Source organism: Prosopis cineraria, unplaced genomic scaffold, assembly GCF_029017545.1.
Source record: "Prosopis cineraria cultivar Desert tree isolate PC_DT_omini unplaced genomic scaffold, ASM2901754v1 PC10, whole genome shotgun sequence".
In the NCBI taxonomy this organism is placed as follows: domain Eukaryota; kingdom Viridiplantae; phylum Streptophyta; class Magnoliopsida; order Fabales; family Fabaceae; genus Prosopis; species Prosopis cineraria.
The window spans coordinates 32498368-32519926 of record NW_026555341.1 but is presented as its reverse complement, the minus strand read 5'-3'; the positions used below and the strand labels follow the sequence as shown (position 1 = coordinate 32519926).

Here is a 21559-nt window from a genome sequence, read left to right as displayed (position 1 = left end):
TCTCATTTCTTGCCTCATTAGACCACTTTGGGCCTTGAACTAAGTCCAATAGAATTAAATACACCTAATTAATAAAATATATCACATATAACACATTATATACTCATTTAGACCTCTCAATGCAATATTATACACTTGTGGTCTTATATGAGGAAACACATTAACTCATACATTTAACACTTACTTGTTCCACTTTCATACCTCTGACTTTCACATATGGAGCTAAGCTTCATCATATAATCAAGAATCATAAATACACTTGACTCATACAAATAGGGCTAGGCCTCACCATTTGATCAAGATCCACACACAAATACACATTTTCACATTACAATTTCACATATACTCAATGGAACAAGACATATAAAACATAATACAAACTTGCTTGAATAACATTTAAGCCTTCCCACATATTCACCACTGTGATACATTTAGCAAGATGTAATATCATTTGCACAAGCAAATTATCAACCATATAATCATATATATGGATATTCAAATTTACTTATACGTCCTAGCTGGCAACTCAAATCCTTAAATACATTATTATACATTCATTATATAAGATTGGTCATACCACTATTAAAGAAAAGCTAATCCTTCCTCGCTTCCTTTCTTGACCTTCTTACACTTTATTCACCTATAGTAAAGGTAATGGAGTGAGACATATGTCTTAGTAACTTGGATAAATCCCTAATACTGGTTAGTAAGTAAAATCATCAACAATAAATAAAGCAACATTATTTTTAATAAAATAATAGAAGCATTCATTCACAAGTTATCATTTACAATTACTACAATGCTCATGTACTCTCTCTTTCCCCTAGTAGAGCAAGCTCAATACTCAAACCGAGACTTCTAGCCTTACTTGAATAGGGCCCACCAAACCACTATCTCAAACTAGGTATCATCAATATGGGTGGTCTCCTGAGTCCTCACTAGCGGAGCATACTCAACACTTGACTGTCAGGACTTATTAGCTTTACAAAGAATAGGACCACAACCCCTACCCTAGCCTAGGGTACACTTGTAGATCATTCTCCTAAGTCCTTTTTGGTGGAGCAAGCTTTATGTTTAAGACCTTCAGGACTTCCTAACCTTGTACAGAGTAAGGTCGTCACCCCCACCCTAGTCTAGGGTATACTTGTGGATACAAATGCATTTGCTCTTTACATATGTTTCAAACATCACTCACACACCCGTATGCATATTTCTTTCACACAATATGTATACTTATAAATAATTTCACAAAGGAACAAGTAAAAGAGTTACTCCAGTTATTTTTTACCTTCATTACTAAGGGTTATCACTCTCACATTTAACTCCCAAGGGTGTAAATTCCCATGAAGAACTTCTCAAATGCTGAATCTACACAAGAAACATTCCTTAATCAACTCTCAACGTTCAGCACAAGTACTAATTCGGCTTAGTCAAATTTCCTAATACATGAAACAGTTCAATTAACAATTTTTAAGTCTAGATAATTCATTTTCTATAGTCATTTTCCCCTTAGGCTATCTAAATGACCAAAACTTTCCCCTTTTCATTTGTTTATTCAAATTTTCCCATTTTTAACCTAATAACTTAGGTTAGTTTAAGCCTTTATCATTAAAATTCAGCCATTCAACTTCAGACTAGTCTCAAAACCTTAGTTTCACACCTAAAAGCCCTTTCTAATCTTTTTCTTTAGATTTTAACTCTTTAAACTTCCTGATTCAATTTCTTTATCAACTAGAGTTAAAGAAATTAGCATAGAAACATAGAACAGGGCGATATGAAACTTACCTGATAAGTCATTGGCCGAAGCAAACTTTAAAACTCCTACAAATTGATACCTTAGTAAAGACAAGATTTTTCTCCTCTCTTAGTGCATTTTTCCTTCTTTGCTCTTCTAATTTCATGAGCTAAAAATGCCAAGTTTAAATAAAATATGTGTCATGAGCTACAATGCATGCAGCATATGCTGCGACTTATGGCACAGTGAGACTAATATCACTAGTGCTCGGGTGTTATATCTCAAATCACAGTTCTACTACTTAGCCCCCTTATCATACTATTCAAAAAACACAAAACATCAATCCAACAATCAAACCATAATTAATCTACTAATTACTAATTTACCCCTAATTATCAACTAGTTTCTTGGATTGAAATTCAGGAGGTTACATTCCTACTAGCTAAATTAAAAGACTTCCATGCAATGTTCAATAAAATCACAAAATATGGACATCATGCATCTTTAAAAAGTACCAGGTGCATTGCAAAGACCAAAAGGCATCCTCCTATAGGCAAATGTACCAAAGGGGCATGTAAAGGTAGTCTTATCTTGGTCACTAGGAGCTATAGGAATCTGAAAATACCCACTAAACCCATCTAGGAAGCAATAATGGGACTTGGAAGCCAATCTCTCAAGCATTTGATCAATAAAAGGCAAAGGAAAATGATCCTTCCTAGTCACATTATTGAGCTTCCTATAGTCTATGCACACTCTCCAAGCATTTTGAACTCTAGTTGGAACAAGCTCTCTTTTCTCATTTTTTACCACAGTAATCCCCCCTTTCTTAGGTACAACTTGGGTTGGAGACACCCACTCACTATCAGCTATAGGATAGATGATCCCAGCACTAAGTAGCTTGACAACATCTTTCTTTACCACATCTAAGATCAATGGGTTAAGTCTCCTTTGTGGTTGCCTAATGGGCTTAGCATTATCCTCAAGAAAAATTTTATGTGTGCACACAATAGGGTCAATACCAGGAATGTCAGCCAAAGTCCAACCAATAGCATGTATGTTCTTTCTCAACACATCAAGCAATGCATTTTCTTCCTGAAGAGATAAAGAGTTAGAAATTATTATCGGAAGCTTCTCATTCTCAATGAGATATGCATACTTGAGATTGGATGGTAAAGGCTTCAACTCCAAGGTAAGTGTCTCTAAACAAGAGGGAATGAGCTTCTTTAAGTCTAATTTGGTGGAATATTTCATGGTACTCTCTTGTCTTTTAGGCTTCTCACTTGTTTTTGATTTCTCCTCTTCTTTCTTTATAGCCTCCCTTTTTTCTTGCAACTTGTCCTCAAGTGCTTGGACTTGAGCCACGGCCTTTAATTTAGCTACTTAACAATCCAAATCTCTACCATTAAGCTAGTTAAAGCTTCTACAATATTACCTTATCTTAATTTAGCATATACAAGTTTTATTCATACTTAAGTTTAGCTCACACAACTTCAAAACTCCCAACCAGCCTAGAATTCATCCATCCTCTTTCACTCAATAGTGCACCCACATATGTCCACCTATTTAACTCCATACACCTTAAATCAAGCTCCTTAAGTCACATGCATGCCTTAGGGTTTGAATTTAACAAACCCTCATTCAGAAATCTAAAACCCACTTAAATCAAGGTAGAGAGGAAGAATGAAGAGTTAATAAGCTTAATCGGATAATTGAAAGTCCAAACAAGCCTCTAATCTTACCCAAAATAAAGCATTAGCACAGCTACCACTTCCTTCCTTCAAGCTCCAAGTTTTCCCAACATTCGACTCTATTTTTCTAATGATTTTCACAACTTCATGATGAATCTATGCCATATCCCATGACATATGGCACAGTGAGTAACTCTTAAAATTGCTTCATGTCATTCAAACTTGATTCAATGTAACTTTCACCCTAGCCTAATATTAAAGCTATCTATGATTAAAATACCAATTAACAATTCAAAAACATGATTGACCTAATTAATCATTTCTATTACTAATTCTTCTTTAATTGGCAATTAAGTTTGAATTTAAAAATTCCAGATATTACAACAAGCATCTTTTGGAAGGGACAAACATAAATGAAGTAGGACAAAAAATTCTAAATCAGAATAATGGTGATGTTGTGGAGTTGCTATACCTATCAATTGATGGTTCAATTTTACAGAATGGGATAAGCTCTTATAGGGGAGTACCAGCCACAATGGATGGAGAATGGACATTTGGTTTTTGTAGTAAGCTTCCTTTCTACCTACCTGTGATTGTAGAAATATATGGTCTAATTAAAGGTTTGGATATTTGCTGGGAGAAGGGATTTTGAAAAATCAAAATTTACACTAATTGTGCTGAGGTGGTTAGCCTTATTACAAGGGAGGTTACTCAACAGCACCCATTTAGGGACATTATATTATTATTTCAACTTTTGAATCTATACATAGAGATTGGAATATATCAACTAATTTAGCCTATAGGGATACTAACTTTTTTTGCTGACCTTCTAACTTAGAAAGTTCATAGTCATAGCTCCGTTTGTGATCAAATCTTTGATCATCCTCCAACTTTTGTTACTCCATGAGATGGAGAATAATAAAAGTTGACTTTTAGTTTGATTTTGTAAGCTTGTGTTCTCTCTATTAATGTTTTTGTAAAAGACTTTCAGTTTTTCATTTTTAAAAAAAAAAAGAGTTATCATTGGCTTTTACATAATAAGTACTGTCACATTCAAAACTCTGTTCCCAGTTTTGTTCAAGTTTCATTGCTAGTGTAAAAAATACATTTATTTATAAATAATAAATATACTGGTTAAGTTGTAAATTTTTAGAGAATGTGTAAATCTCAATAGTTAAATTATAAATTGTGTGTGAATATTTGTAAATTATAATAATATTATTTAAATTATTATATATATTAAATTGGTTAATTTAATATGATTTTATGAAAATAAATATGATTTTTTGAATTATTTATTAGTGTTATTTCCCACAATTGTGATCTGTTAATTACCAGTAACTAGTTAAATTGGTTGGTCCAAATCATATCTTGATATTTTACATGACTAAGAAATAATATTTGTTTCTTATTATTGATATATAATTTAGAGGATTTAATTGATATTGATTTTTAGGTATTTATGTATAATTTTATGGATCCTGTTTTGTAATTTTAATTTTGAGACCCTTTTCTATACTTTTTAAGTAACTGAGGAGGAATCCCATATGGGGCCATAGACTTGGCTCGGAATCCCCAACGCTTTTTCACTATTTCAAACTGTTGATATTCATAAGAGTGATATAGAGGTCATGATTTAACATATTTGATGTAATTGCAGCATAAACATGTTCCAATGTCGTCTTCATTTGATCATGTGCTTGCTTCACTGTACGGAAAATCCTTGAAGCGATGATCCTCCCCATAATGATTGACCACTAACTAGATGTCAGGAATTAAGATGAGAACACTATCTGAAGGTGAAAAACCAATCTTTGTAATCTGTGAGAAACAGAGGGTATCCTTTCCTCTGCTTCATGATGAATGATTCTTATTTCATATTCACTGGATAGACAACTGATAATTTTCTATTTTTTGAATAGACGTAAATAATCATACGTGTACAGGTCTACTGGATTGGCATTACTCGATAAAACTGAACAAGATCAAGGCTGGTTTGACATAAATATAGAACCAGCTTGCAAATTATTAATTTGAATTACTTTATAAGCCAATTCATATGGAACGGAGATAGAAGATGCTTAGCTTTGTTATATCTATGAGAAGGTTATCACTTCTGCAATTAATACATTAATACAACAGTAAGATGGAATATCAAAATCATTTACAAACCACTAAATCAAACTCTTCATACATAAATTCAACATCTCTTTGCAAACCACTTACGAGTACAAGAATAAATAATATTATAATTAAACCAAACTGTATAACTAATCAACAAACACTTCAGAAATCAAATACAAAAAATATTACAATCATTGCTAGTTTACTCCCACGTGCACTTGACATGATTTGAGTGTCTAAAATCACAAGTTAATACAATGCTTCCATCCATTCTCTTCAACACGAAGCTTTCCACCAACACGTAGAATCCAAAATTCCTCCACACTATTCCACTTGATCCCTCAAATTTCTCCGTTCTCTCAAATGTCACTTGTTTCTTCCCACGATTCTTTCCCTCCCAATCAGCTCTCTCTTCTTCCCATCTCATTCTCTCCACAATCTCCATTCTCAACCCTACCTTTCTCTCTCCTCTCTCCAAACTCTTAAACCACATCACACCCTCTTCTCCAACTTTTCCTTCCTCCCAAACAGCTTCTCTACCATCTCCCAGCCCTGCAACTTCAGTTTTCACCACAACATCCACAAGCACTTCATTACTATTCCCACTGTTTTCCTTGGAGAAAACTCTGTCCCACCTTCTTTCAAGTGTCATTTCATAGAACACTGACCTCTTCATCTGCTCCTTCACACTCACTCCTTCTTCCTTCATAAACATGAAAGGGCTGTACCATTTTCCGACAACCACCGGCTGGGAGCGATCCGATGATGATGGGAAGGTGAAGGGCGGCAACAGGGCTCTCAAGGCGGGGTTGATGCCGAGAGCTTCACCCAATTGGTAATGGCGTGGTGTCTTGGTGGACAGAGTCCAACCCTTTCTCCTCAAAAACTGAGGAGCAAACCCATCTGAGACAATAGACTTGCCTTGGAATCCCCATCTCGTTTTCCTTATCTCAAATTGTTGATATTCACCAGACGGATTCAAAGGCCTTGATTTGACATCTTTGATGTAGGTGCAACACAAACATGTTCCCATGTCTTCTTCTTTTGAACATGTGCTTGCTTCACTGCACAAAAGCGTTAAACCAATTGACTAGATGCACAGAACTAAGAATATGATCATTGAAAGGACATAACTCATCACATATCACACAGGATATGTGAAACAGAAGAGCTTTATCCTATTATTATATCAGATATTTGTGTTGAATGAAAAGGGGGAAAAAGTGAGACATACCCTTGATGCTCCCCTTTCCTTAGCATGACGTAGTAGCGATTAGAAGACAAAGGCTGATTCAGAACAGGAATGAAAATAACTGCATCTTGATACACCACACTACTTTGTCCAGTACTCACTGCATAATCAATTGTTAAGTTCCTGTTCTGTGGAAATGGAAGATTACCGATGCCCTTCTTGCATAAACCAAAACATCCATAAGTCTCAGCTTCTTGGTCTTGAAGTACAAGGCAGCCTGAATTTGGTCCCTCTGGTTGATGCAAAAGAGCTCCAGGATCCCTTTTGTACAAAGATCGAGGTCTTGTCACATACATTCTCTCTCTCTCTCTCTCTCTCTCTCTCTCACTCCCTTCCCTAGTTTGTGAACTTATCAACTTGATATTTGGTGTTCTACGATAGATTTATATATATTGTTCGGGTTGTGTGTTTGTTTGATGGTATTATTGATGATTTTGTGTCAATGAAGCTGCATGGAAGTTTCCATGAATTGTCAAATCTGTGTGTGATTGGTCGCATATTCACGCGGGGTTTCTTGTTCAAACGGTTCATGATTATACAGGAACCTCCATGGAGGCTACGCTTGTTTCTCCATGTTTTCGGCAAATAAAAGTCAGCAGGATGAGAATGGTAAACCCCCAAGCATTTCGTTTTGAAATTTGATTATTATTGACAAAGACATGAATAGATGTGAACAACGAATAATGAAACGTTGTGCATGTACATGTACTGGAAGCATTATCTACGATCATAGTTGAATACTTGACGAATCAAATGCTTTCAGTCATGTGCGTGATATTGAAATTTGTACATCAGATATGAACAGAAGCTAGCTTTTTTTTAAAAAAAAAAATCTTGCAAAGGCCCTTTGCACAAGCCCAATTTAATTAAGAATATTATTATAGGATGAGGATAATGAAATTTTTAATTTTAAGTTTGCTTCAACTATATCAAATTAGTTTTTTAAAATTTAATTTTTATCAATTTTATTTTTTTATATTTTTTTAAATAATCACGTTTGTTCTTTAAGATTTAAAACATAAATTAACTCTCAAATTAATCTAATACATAAATTATGTTGATGTTAATTTCATTTATTGTGGATTAATTTTTAATTTAAATATTACTGTATTCATATTTATACATGAATTTTTTTATATTTTAATTAAATTATATCATGTTTATATTTAATTCTCTAACTTTATATAAGATTTTAGTTCAGTCTCTTAATTTTATAAAGTATCTTTTCATCCATCTAATCATAACTCAATTAGTTTTAAATGATTATTTTTTATATCAATTATTGTTATTTTTAAAAATAAAACTAAAATATCAACATTTGACAATGTTTTGTTACTTTAAGTAAATATTATTTAAAATTTGTTAATTTATTCATGACTGATTTTTTATTACAGTTCAATCATATTCTAACTATTACATTGTGTGTTTCGACCCGTTCAAAAAATATTAATATTAAATAGGAGATACTTTAAAATATAATACCCCTTTCCATTGATTTTCTTTCTCTAAATTTAATTCTCACACGGTAATGGATGTAAACTAATTTTAGTGACACCAATTAGGATAAGGTCTAATGAAGGGGGTTAATTTCTCATAGTATGATAAATTAAGGTTTAAATTCTGGGAGAGAGAGGTGCCCACATATGCCCGACCATGCCTCAAACAATATTGATTCTAATAAAAAGATATTTATGAGCAATAAAAAAATAATTTAAGACAGAAGATTAACTGATCTCTTCTACAATTTTCGATAAAACAGGGAATAAACAAAAAAAAATTAAAAACCAGTTTTCAAGCAAGCTCCCTTTACACACACACAACCTCCAAGTGCAAGCTCTTGATAAATAATGGGGGTGTGTATTCCCCATCCAATTCCCTTTTTTAAAGGGAGAATTAGATATAAGGACCTAAAAAGAAAGTTATTCACAAACAAGAATCAATAAGAAATGAATTGTTGTTAAAATAGAAACATGTATTTGTTTTCCTTTAAATAGAACTTGTATATTATTAGTCTTTATCTTTGAATAACTTTTTTCTCAAGTTTTTGGATGTAATTTTCCTTTTCTAAAATTTTATTCAACACCCCCATAGACAAGATTATATGAGAGAGAAGGTTATCTCTATATTCTCTTATGTATTTGTATGTGAAAGGTGAATTATTGAGTTAGAAATTTCTACAAATGATGCAGAGGACATCTCACAACTCAGAATTATGCCTAGAAAATGAAACTAGTAAATATTATATTACCCTGCTTGATAAATTACAAACTACAATATAATACAGTATCATCAATGTCAAATTGTTTGGAAGACTAAACTTGACAATATGAAAGATTCACACTCCACAGGTAGGTCTGATCCGCAAAAGATAAGCATCCAAAATACTTGTGTTCAGTATTGTTTTTCTTAATGTTACTTACAAAGCAGCCAAACAAATGAAAGAATTCTTCCTAAGAAATGAAGCTGAGAAACTTCTAAAGATTAAAGAATAACAGAGCCACTCAATCCCACTTGCTTCTGACATGATGTATGTGCTTGAATTCCCAGCTTAACACCAAGCTTCCATCCATTCTTCTGAGTACAAACCTCTCAACCAAAACATAACATCCATATTTGTTCCACCCATGATCAGTCCCTCCAAGTTCATCCACCTTCTTCACTCTCACATGTCTTTCATTCCCCCAAACATAACCAGCTCTCTCTTGTTCCCATCTCATTCTCTCAACTATTGCCATGCTCAGTCCAACTCTACTAGCCTCATTCTCTCCATTGCCATGGCTTGTGAACCACATTATCCCATTAGCCACATCTTCAACTTGAGCCTCATTTCCACTTACTGAAAGCCTCATTGTTTGAACACTAACATCCACAGCTACAGAGTTATTATTGCCTTCTGCGTAATAAGTACTGTCACATTCAAAAATCTGTTCCCAGTTTTGTTCAAGGGTCATTGCATAATAAGCTGAGTTCCTAACTTGATCTTTCAGTCTTCCTTCTCTTATGAACATGAAAGGACAGTACCATTTTCCCACAACAACAGCATCAGAACTCTTGCGAGATAATGGGAAGTCAAAACCAGGAAGGCGAGCTCGTAGGGAAGGGTTTTGCCCCGGTGCTTCGCCCAAATTGAAATTTTGCCGGGTTGAAGTGTAAGCCCTCCACCCTTTGCTTTCTAAAAAGCGTGGTGGCACTCCATCTGGTGCTACTGATCTTGCTGTAAATTGACCCCATTGATTGAATAGTCCTTCAACCCTCACGACTTCAAATTGCTGGTGTGTGTTGTTGTGATCTAAAGGTTGTGGTGGCACATCACTTACAATGTTGCAGAAGCAGCAGCTTGTCATGTCTTCCTCACTTGAATTTGTTAAAGCTTCCCTGCAATGTCAGTGTAAGATTGAACATTTAGGTCATTGAAATATTATACAAATGAAGTAGGCAATATAGGGCCAAAATGTTTTCCAATAACATGCTTCAGACTCTGGTCCTTGTGTGCTTTGCAATGAACTTTATCAGCTTGATTAGTGTGCTTTAACTAGTCAGATTTCCTTCGTATAATGTAAAATTAGACATGTTTTCCGTGCACTGTACAGAATTTGAGCAATAAGTCACTGTTAATTCATAACTTGTGAATAGTGCAACTTTGATACTACATAGACAAGTTTATAAGTTATAAAATGAGAAGGCAATCTCATGTCTTGCTTCAAACCCTCGATCTTATTACATAGGCTTGATTCGTACTCAAGTGCTTGTGTTTACCATAGAGGTCTTCATCATCAAAGTTATCTGACACATCTAATGTTTAAATTTACTTGGTAAGTACAGAAATGATTTCCAATGTAGGTACACAAAACATTTATGCTAACCCTTTTGTTGACATGGCAAAAATATGTGGATATGAAAATAAATTGACGGTATAATTAAAATTAAAAATAAAAGTTAAGTGAGCAAAAAAAAAAAAAAAACTCTTATATTTGGATGTAGAAGATAATGACAAGAAAAGGGGTTAATAGAGTTAAATATATATCAGCAAAATTAATCTCTTCAATACCAACTCATGATGCTTATGTGCATTTTTAAAACTATAAAAGCTAACATTGTAGACGAATCAAGTTAAAAAGACTGAAAATTAAAAAAACAAAATGCAATCAAAACCTTTTTTGATGAAAAAATATGCTTACCCTTTATGTCTCCCATGTGTCTTCATCAGATAATATCTGTTGGACGACAAGGGCAGATTGAGAACAGGTACGAAAGAAGCATAAAAGTGATCACCGTGTTTATTTGAACCACCAGATGAATAACGAAGAGTTAAGTCCTTGTTCTGTGGGAAAGGAAGGTCCAGAACTTGATTGCTTTTACACAAGCCAAAACAACAAGTAAGGTCGGCTTCTTCATCTTGCAGAACCAGAATCCCAGAATTTGGACCTTCTGGTGGAGGCAATGATAGTGCAGAAGGTTGGTTTATGTACATTGAAAGAGGTCTTGTCACGTACATGATTTCTGTTTTGATTTTCCCCCCTTCTTGGTGACACAGCTTTGGTTGTTTCCCCCCCTTTTTATCTTCTTCTGCCTCGGAATGTTGTATTTATTCATGTTATATAATGTCAGAACAAGAAGGGAACTCTGAAAAATCAATAGGGAAGACAATTTCGTTTGGTAAAGTAATCTGTTTCTTCTGTTTTGCACTGCTCTGACAAGTCAAGGAGGGAATTGTAAGTAAAATTATTAAAATGAAGAATCACAGTTTAAGAGCATGTTTAGTTTCTACCCTCATTTTTTATTTTTAAAAACTATTTTGTAATATAGTTTTTAAAATTATTTTTAAAAAAAATAAAATAAAAATCTGTTTAGTTATATCAATTAAAACACAGTTTTAAAATTAAAACCTGAATTAATAGTGATGGTTATATGTAGCTAATAGTAGTAATTAATAATAAAAATTAGTCAAGATAACTATAACTTTTAATGATCAAATATAATATATTTAAAAAATAAAAAAATAAAATAAAAAAAACTTGAAGTTGTTTTTTTTTGTTTTTAAAAACAAAGATTGAAAATAGTTTTGATAACAATTAAATGAAAAATATTTATTTAAATAAGTTTTAAAGTTTTCTTGTTTTTAAAAATAAAAAACAGTTTTTTTAAAAAAATAGAAAACAAATAGGCCCTAAATTTCAAAAGATTGAATCGTTGACAATTAAATGACAGTAAAAATTTTAAAAATAAATTAAAAATATCAATTCAGATGATTAAAAATTTAAGAGTTTTAATTGTAACTGAAAAAATTAGTTTCTAATGTAACTTTCAAATTGTATCTAAAATTTTTTATTATAAATTTTTTAAGTTGATATTTGCAGCTCATTTTTTAAAAAAAATTTATGTCAGAATCGAACTATCATTAATTCATTCTTTTAAAACGTATTCTTCCTATCCCTATTATAAGATAATTTTAATTACTTCACTAGAACTAAAAAATGACAATAAACTAATTAAATATGTTTTAAAATAATTTTTTAAAATTTTATACCTATTAAAAATAAAAAAAAGAGAAATACATAGAATGCAATCAATCATAAAATTAAATTTACAATAGTGATAAAATTAAAAAATGATAGTAAATAACCCTTTATATGTTTTCTATTAAGGGCCAAAAGATTCTTGTGTCCTATAACAAGAAGAGAATGAAGTGACTATTATTCTCCATAATGATAATAGATATTCCTTCTATTTAAAAATGTAAGATATTTTAATTGAATCTTATTTTCAATAAAGTAGTTACTTACTTTCAAACTAACCCTATCTTTTTATATTTATCCTTATTAAATACCCTATAATAAATATAAAGTTATTCATCAATGGAGGCACTTTTGAACAAAGGCAATGGTTAAACCTCAAAAGATTAAAATATCTTACATTTATGAATATCTAACTCTTTAAAAAATACCATATATTTTTAAATGGAGGGAGTAAATAGGTAGATAAGTACAACCACAAGTAGCATCTAGAAATGACATGTGTCTCTAATTCTATTTTACTTTTTTTAATTTTTTATTTTTTAAAAATAAATAAAACTACCTTATCCCCAAATATTTCCCCACTATCTCAATTTTTTATTTACTTATTCATAACATCAAAATTCTAATTTAAAGTTAATAAAGAAAATTCAAAATTCTAATTTAAAAATGATAAGGAAATTATTCCTACTTCCCATTAACTTATTTAATTATAATTCTAAATTTCTAATAAATATCTATATAAATACATAAATAGAATTGCAAACTTAGACAAGGTGCTGCCATGTGCCCTTGATATTTTATGTTTCATTATTTATTATTTAAATTTCATATATATATATATATATATATAAAAGTAGAATGGCAAGCTTAAATCTGTTGGTACCACATGTCCTTAATATTTTTATATTTTATTATTTAAAATATAAATATAAATACCTAACTCCCATATATATCTTCTTTATCCTAACTTCCTGTTAACTTATTTATAATTTTAAATTTATAATTTAAAAAATAATAATTAAATTTAAATTTATAATTTGAAAAAAAAATAAGCAAATGTATATTTGTGCGTTTGTGTGTGTAAGATTTTGATAATAAGCAAATTCTTTTTAACTTCCCCTCTAGCCCCAAAATTGGGTTTGTTATCCTAACTTTCAACTTCTTATTCATAATTATAAATTTGTATTCCAAATATATGGTAAAAATTTTGACAATAATGAAATATATATCTGCATAAAAGTAATTAAAAAAGAAGTTTGTAGTTACATGCATAATTGTTTCGTGAGTGCTGGAATCTTATACTGGCACCTAACCTCATTATTTTTCTATTAAAAAAGTACACCAATTTTTTGAAATAATGATATTTAAAGCTCCACAACCCCTTCTCCCTTAAAAAGTAGAAACAGTTGCAAATCACTTTTGCATTAGTTTTTTTAAACTGTATCAATTATGGGTGGCAACTTATTATAGGAACAATTTCCTCTTTTTTAAAACAAAAGAATAAAAAAATTTATTTAATAATATACTTTCAAAAAGTGTTTTAGAGAAAAAATAAAATATTATTTTAAAAAATAAAAAAATAAAAATAACTTTCAGATATTTTAAAATTATTATTCTGAAGAATAAAAAAGAACAAGAAAAACACATTTTTGATTATTTTTTATTTTCAAAACATGTTTTATAAAATATTAATTCTCGAAATAATAAAATAAAAATAGTTTCAATAACTCTTATCTCTCTCTTCTTTCCTTTCTCTACATCCACATTCAATCCAAGATTATTCTTGGAGTGACCACCTCTCAATGAAGAAACTTGGCTTTAGAGGACTGATTCTTATCATAGATACTAATGAAGCACAAGTATAAATCATTGGATTGATTCACTTCATTGTTCAATTTTCCTCTTAAAGCACATCATGTTAGGTAGTGCCGGGGTGAAGATCCATAGTCAAAGAGGCAACATAATATAATTTAAAAATTAATAATTTTTTTAAAAAAATAAGGTAATTACATTAGGAATAAAATGTAATAATCATCATTTTTTAAAAAAATATATATTAAATAGGTTGATATGGTCTTTTATGTAAGATATATTTTTCATATCTTATAATTAGCATTAAAATATTACTTATCTAATAAGTTTTTTAAGACCAGATTTTTTTTATTTGGTCTGGAAGATGCAAAATCTTAAGAACAAAATTGCATAATTCAAATCTTTTTTCTTGCTTTACAAATTCATAAAAGTTCTACGCAAAAATACAAGCTAATTGGGATTAATTTTTATTTTCACCCCCGTTACTAAAACAATGAATTAAATATATGAGTAAAATACAATTATCTTCTTTTCATTTCTCTAAAATTATTTTAAAAATTTACATTTTAGTCTAATCTTTAAATCTTTAAGAATATTCTGTTAAATATTTTAAAATATTTAATTTTTTATTTGCAATTGTGTTAAAATTTTTATAATTATTAATTTTCCCTTATGATCTAATTTTCTACTCTTTTTACCAATTTTTTAGAAAATTTAAATGATTAAGTATGTATGTTCAAATAAATAATTTAAAAAATTTGTGTTGAGGTAAATGAAATTTAAAGAAAAATCAACATAAATTTTATTAAGTAACTTATCATATCAAATTCTTAGTTCATAATTTTTTTAATTGCGTGTTTAAATATTATTTTAGCCAATTTATAAATTAATTTTTTTAAAAGATACTAAATAAATACATTTTCATAATCATAAAATTTTAAATATAAATAAAAAATAAAATTTTTGGGTAATTTAAAGTGAATGTCATATTATTTTACTATAAATTTATGAATAATATGATTTTAAAGATACAAAAATTCAACTACCAGTGCCATGGTTTGAGTAAATTATTTTGAAGGTTTGGATACTATAACACTAATAAAAATTTAATTAGTAATTTAAAGAATTAATTAAATGATAATAAAATTTTTAATTTCGAATTAGCATGTGATTTAATTTGTAAATGTCAACAACATTATAAAGATTATTTTAAATTATTTGCACGGCCACGTAAAATCTGTATGTTGAACTGACAGGATATAAAATATGTTCTTTTCGTTGACATGGGTCAAATGTGACGGCAACAGAAATTATCAAATCATTCATCTTAGAAGAAAAAGAAAGAGAATAGGTCAAAGTTGTATTCTGCACATAAGAATAAAAATGACTTGGTAAGAAACTGGATTGAAGAATTTTTTTTTTTTTTCCTGCAGATTCAAGTTAAAATAAAATTGACTTGGTAAGAAGAAAATTGAAATGAAGAATCCTTCTTTGCAGAGGCTATTTCGCATGGGTTGAATTTTCATATTGGAAAAAGTAATGATAAATACAAATTCTAGTGCAATGCTAGGACTTTGGATAGAGTTTGACCATGAAATATCATCATATAACATCACATTTAAAATTCTATGTAATTAAATATTATTTTAATATCTATACATATATATTAAGGGTTCAATGCAATTTTTTGTAGATTTAGAATCTGAGTCAACCCGGTCTGTTAAACTGGTAAATTATTGAGCTAATATTTTGAGCAATTTAATAAAATACTTTGCTTTTAAACATGGTTAATTATGGGTTTAATCATTAACTCTTGAGTTAGTGCTTTCACTAGTTCAATGAAAAGTCTGATTTCCATTATATCTTTTTTTTCCCCCTTTTGTTCTCTGTTTTATTTTTATTTTTATTTTTTTCCATGATCAGATCTTGAGCAAATTTCCTTATGACCATAGGCTCTTTTTTCTCTCCAATTTTTAGAATTATGATCCTTTCCCTGGATTGGGATTTGCATTTACTACTGTCTGATCAAGCTTCTGAATCTGATGTTCTCCTCCAGTTCACTACGCTACCTACATAGATCTCAAAGTAAAAGTTCAGAAACAAAGAATGGCTCTGAGCAACTTATCCAAATAATCTTTATGGATATTCAAAATGAGTACATTGCAAAACTAAATAAAACAAACCCTTTACTTCATCATCAACAGCAACAACAACAACAAGCCTTTATCCCACTAGGTGGGGTCGGCTACATGGATTGCAAGACGCCATTGTGCTCTATCATTTATTAAGCTTTTAGAAATATTATTAAGAGATCTTTGTATGTTCTCTTAGGCCTTCCTCTACCTCTCTTAATCGGACTCAAAGTTATATGTTCCACTCTTCTCACTGGTGCCTCCCTTGGTCTTCTTTGTACATGCCCAAACCATCTCAACCGATTTTCTACCATTTTTTCCTCAATAGGTGCCACCCTCACTTTTTCACGTATGTGCTCATTTCGAATTTTATCTTTACGTGTATGTCCGCACATCCATCGTAACATTCTCATCTCTGCTACTCCAACTTTATGCTCTTGCTGTCCCGTTAGAGCCCAGCATTCACTACTATATAACATTGCCGGTCTGATAGCAGTACGATAAAACTTTCCTTTAAGTTTATTAGGCACCCTACGGTCACAAATAACTCCTTTAGCTTTTCTCCAATTAAACCACCCAGCTTGAATTCTATGTGAAATATCTCCACTGATTTCGCCATCATTTTGAATAATGGCTCCCAAATATCTAAACTTTTCCACTTGAGGTATAATTTGATCTCCCAATTTCACTTCGAAATTATTTTCGAATAGTCCTTTACCAAATTTACAATATAAATATTCCGTCTTACTTCTACTCAGACGAAAACCTTTCGACTCCAATGTCCTCCTCCATAACTCAAGTTTGCAATTAACCTCTTCTCTTGTCTCTGCTATAAGAACTATATCATCCGCAAAGAGCATACATTTCGGGATTTCCTCTTGAATATGTTCCGTCAAAACATTTAAAATCAAGTTGAACAAATAAGGACTCAGAGATGATCCCTGATGTAGTCCAATCTTTATAGGAAAATCCTTTGTTTGACCACTAGGCGTTCTTATACTAGTTTTTACCCCCTCATACATATCTTGTATGGCTTTAATATAAGCAATCCGTACTCCCTTTTTTTCCAACGCTTTCCAAAGCACTTCTCTTGGTATACGGTCATAAGCTTTTTCCAAATCAATAAAAACCATGTGTAGATCTTTATCTTTACAACGATACTTTTCCATTAATCCCCTTAGTAGATAAATCGCCTCTGTAGTTGATCTACCTGGCATAAAACCAAATTGATTCTCAGAAATACTTGTCTCCAATCTCAACCTGTGCTCAATTACTTTCTCCCACAATTTCATTGTGTGGCTCATGAGTTTAATCCCTCTATAGTTAGTACAATTCTGAATATCTCCTTTATTTTTATAAATAGGAATTAATGTACTTCTCCTCCACTCATCAGGCATTTTCTTGGACCGTAAAATCACATTAAATAACTTAGTTAACCATCTCACCCCTTCTTCACCTAAACATTTCCACGCTTCGATAGATATACAATCAGGTCCGTTAGCTCTACCATTTGCCATTTTCTTAAGAGCTTCCTTTACCTCCTTATCACGTATTTTTCGATAGAATGACAAATTTTGTTCTCCTTCACCAGTTACTAAATCCTCCAAGTTACTAGATGAATCCTCTCCATCATTGAAAAGTTTAGAAAAATAAGTCTCCCATCTATTTTTAATTTCATCATCTGTAACTAAAATTCTTCCCTCTTCATCCTTAATACACCTTACCTGTTCTAGATCTCTTGATTTTCTTTCCCTACTCTTGGCAATCTTATAAATATTTTGCTCTCCTTCCTTCGTCTCAAGGTTCTTATAAAATTCTTCAAAAGCTTTGGAACGAGCTTCACCCACAGCTCTCTTAGTTTCCTTCTTAGCCATACGGTACCTCTCCCAATTTTCCTCATTGTTACACAAATGTATGGCTTTAAAACAGTTCTTCTTATACTTGATTTTGTCCTGTACACTATTATTCCACCACCAAGACTCCTTATCTCTCGGACCAGAACCTTTCGATTCTCCCAAAACTACTTTTGCAACCTCCCGTATCTTTTTAGCCATATCCTCCCATATGATGTTAGCACTTCCCTGAGAATCCCAAATTCCTTTATCCAAAAGATTTTGCTTGAAAATATCTTGCTTCTCACCTTTTAATTGCCACCACCTAATCCTTGGTGTTACTACTTGTCGACGTTTTTGGATTTTACTCATAATACACACATCAAGGACTAGGACCCTGTGTTGTGTCGTTACAGCATCTCCAGGGATCACCTTACAATTTTTACAAAGTTTTCTATCTGTGTTCCTAACCAAAAGAAAATCAATCTGCGACCTTGAGGCTCCACTTTTGTAAGTGATGAGATGCTCATCTCTCTTCTTGAAACAAGTGTTGGCAATTTTAAAATCATATGCCAATGAGAAATCAAGAAGAGTTTGCCCTTCATTGTTTAGCTCTCCAAAACCAAAACCACCATGCACCCTCGCATACTGACCAGCTTCCCTCCCGACATGCGCATTAAAGTCTCCTCCAATAAAAATCTTTTCACTCTGTGGTATGTGTCGAATCAACCCCTCCAGATCCTCCCAAAATAATTCCTTAAGACTGGCTTCTGTCCCGACTTGCGGCACATAAGCGCTAACAATATTAACAGTCTCACGTCCAATTATCATTTTTAAAGAAATAATTCTGTCTCCAATTCTGCTAACTTCTACAACGTTCTTCTTCCACTCCTTATCTATAATGATGCCTACTCCATTGCGTGCACTTACTTTTCCTGTATACCAAAGTTTGAAACCTTGAATATCCTTAGCTCTTTCTCCACGCCATTTTGTTTCTTGCAAGCAAAGGATATTGATTTTCCTTTGAATCATAACCCCTACAACCTCTACAGATTTACAATTTAATGTCCCAACATTCCAAGTACCAAATCTAATTTTGCTCTTATGGACTAACTTCTTTAGCCGCGTGCGTCCAGAATGACGCGGTAGCCCTTGCTCATTTAACACTACATCCGGGCGCCGATGCAGCGGCTCTAACTCACTTATCACTGTACTCGAGCCATGCAGCGCGTTACTTACGGGCAACGACCTAGCATTAACATTATAACGTCTATTGTCCATGTTCATGATAGATTCAACAAATTTTTACATTGGCTGTTGATGGCCTAACACAACCCTCCTCCTTTACCCGGGCTTGGGACCGGCTATAAACATAGGCGGAGTTACTTCATCATCAACAGCAGCACAAACAAAACTGAATGCATGTGGTATACAACATTAGGCCTTCTTCAAAACTTCTTTTGTTAATCTACACTTGATAATAAGAAAGAAAGTGAAGCTGGTCCGGTCTGCAACAATGTCAGAAACAGAAATCATCCATTTCTTCATTCCCATTTACTTCTAACCTGATGGTGGTGCTTGAAATCATAGGTAAGTACTAAGCTTCCATCCAATCTTTTAAGCACAAAACTTTCAACAAGAACATAACATCCAAATCTCTTCCACTTACCTGTCCCTTTGAACTCTTCTGTTTTCTGAATCCTAACTTTCTTTTCTTTCCCTTCAACCCACCCCAACCTTACTTGTTCCCATTTCATTCTTTCAATTATTGCCGTACTCAATCCTACGCTGCTCTCTTCTCCAATGTTATTACAACTCTTGAACCACTTCACACCTTCAACTTCTATCTCTTCAGTTTCAACTTCCCTTTCTACAACTACAACCTTTTCCTTCTGAACTACAACATCCACAGTGACGGTCCTGTTTTCGGTTCCACGATCATTCTCGAGCGAAAAAACTCGTTCCCATCTTTGTTGTAGAGTCATCTCATAGAACAATGATCTTCTCATTTCATCTCTCAATGTTCTGTGTGTTCCTTCTTTGATGAACATCAAGGGGCAGTACCATTTTCCCACAACAACAGCTTCTGGATTTGTGTTTGCCATGGAGAAGTTGAATTCCGGCAGGCGAGCACGAAGGGCGTTATCTACTCCGGCTGCTTCTCCTAAACTTGAATCAACTGAATCACTGACTTTCACTCTCCACCTCGCACTCAGAAACTTTGGAGCAAATGTGTGCGGAGCAACAGGCTTAGCTGAGAAACCTTTCCTGAAAGTAATCTTGCTTCTCCTGGGAAATACCTCAAACACTTGGTGTTCGTTACTGATATCTAGTTGGCAATGAGGTTCAACTGGTACAGAATTGTAGAAACAGAAGGTCTCCAAGTCTTCCTCTTCTATGCTGGTAAATGCATCCCTGCGAAACCAAACTCAGTTTAAACATAGAACTTCAAAAAATAAATTATGTTTGTGTGTGACTTTTGTTTTCAAACATTATCAGGATGATATTTTAATCAGAACAGAAACTTATAGGCGTCTCAGTAGGTAACAGAATGGAATCAAATCTTATCAAATAGGTTTTGGGAGATTGGAGCTTACCCTCTATGCCTCTCATTTAGCTGAATGACATAGTAGAGATTGGAAGACAATGGCTTGTCAAGAACTGGGATGAAGGCCACGTGGCGATAATGGGTGGCTCTGCTCAGAGAAATCCCCGATCTGTAAAACAACTCAATGTTGCGATTCTGAGGAAAAGGGAGCACCTTGAGCTGATGGAATTCTCCGAAACAAGGCGAAGAAGAACAAGATGGTCTCACTTCGTCATCTTGAATCACCAGAATCCCCGAATGGGGTCCTTCAGGAGGACCCAAGGACAGAGATTCAGCAGATTTTTTGTAAAAAGATAGAGGCCTAGTCACGTACATGATCAGATTCTGATCCTCTTCTGGTTTTTCCTCCTCAAAAATATCAAACAACAAAACCACTCAAATCACTTTTTCTGGTCTCTGGATTCAGGGAATGAACGAATGAATGACTTGCTATGATTTGGCTCAAACGCACTCAGTTATATATATGAGTTAAAACTTTGACTCGGTCAGCGATGGAGGGGTTTGTTGAATTAATCAGACTTGTTCGTGCGTAATGATTCCTCGGAATTGACCCCGGTCAATTACTTTGTGTAAATGCAAGCAGTCATGAGAAAGAAATTAAAAACAAAAAATCAAAGTCAAAAGTGAATTAAGCGTATTAAAAAAAGTATGTCCCATGACAAATCTTATTAATTTATTAATTATTATTATTATGTAAACTAAGCATACTAAAAATAACATGAGCATATAATTTATTACTCTTCAAAAAAAAATCATGGCTTTTATTAATGGATAATTAATAAATTAAAATATAATCCTTTTTTATTAAAAGCAAAGTCATATCAATACAAATGAAATCAAACTAAAGGAAAAAAAGAAGT

At 32.5% G+C, this 21559-nt stretch overlaps 3 protein-coding genes across 3 annotated transcripts; all 3 read right to left on the bottom strand.

Annotated features, from left to right (window-relative positions):
- Window positions 1–5579: 5579 nt before the first annotated feature.
- On the bottom strand, window positions 5580–7128 carry LOC129284490 (uncharacterized). The gene is made up of 2 exons (XM_054919981.1): window positions 6782–7128; window positions 5580–6611 (listed from the first exon to the last, which is right to left on the bottom strand). Exons 1-2 carry the CDS (start codon window positions 7093–7095, stop codon window positions 5750–5752), a joined length of 1176 nt encoding a protein of 391 aa, XP_054775956.1. The 5' UTR covers window positions 7096–7128; the 3' UTR covers window positions 5580–5749.
- Window positions 7129–9026: 1898 nt separating this feature from the next.
- Window positions 9027–11351, bottom strand: LOC129321273 (uncharacterized). Its single transcript, XM_054966992.1, has 2 exons — window positions 10978–11351; window positions 9027–10174 (listed from the first exon to the last, which is right to left on the bottom strand). Exons 1-2 carry the CDS (start codon window positions 11292–11294, stop codon window positions 9301–9303), a joined length of 1191 nt encoding a protein of 396 aa, XP_054822967.1. The 5' UTR covers window positions 11295–11351; the 3' UTR covers window positions 9027–9300.
- Window positions 11352–19479: 8128 nt separating this feature from the next.
- LOC129321429 (uncharacterized) lies at window positions 19480–21109 on the bottom strand. Its single transcript, XM_054967190.1, has 2 exons — window positions 20689–21109; window positions 19480–20506 (listed from the first exon to the last, which is right to left on the bottom strand). The coding sequence occupies exons 1-2, from the start codon at window positions 21012–21014 to the stop codon at window positions 19636–19638; spliced, it is 1197 nt and encodes a 398-aa protein (XP_054823165.1). The 5' UTR covers window positions 21015–21109; the 3' UTR covers window positions 19480–19635.
- Between the last annotated feature and the right edge of the window lie 450 nt (window positions 21110–21559).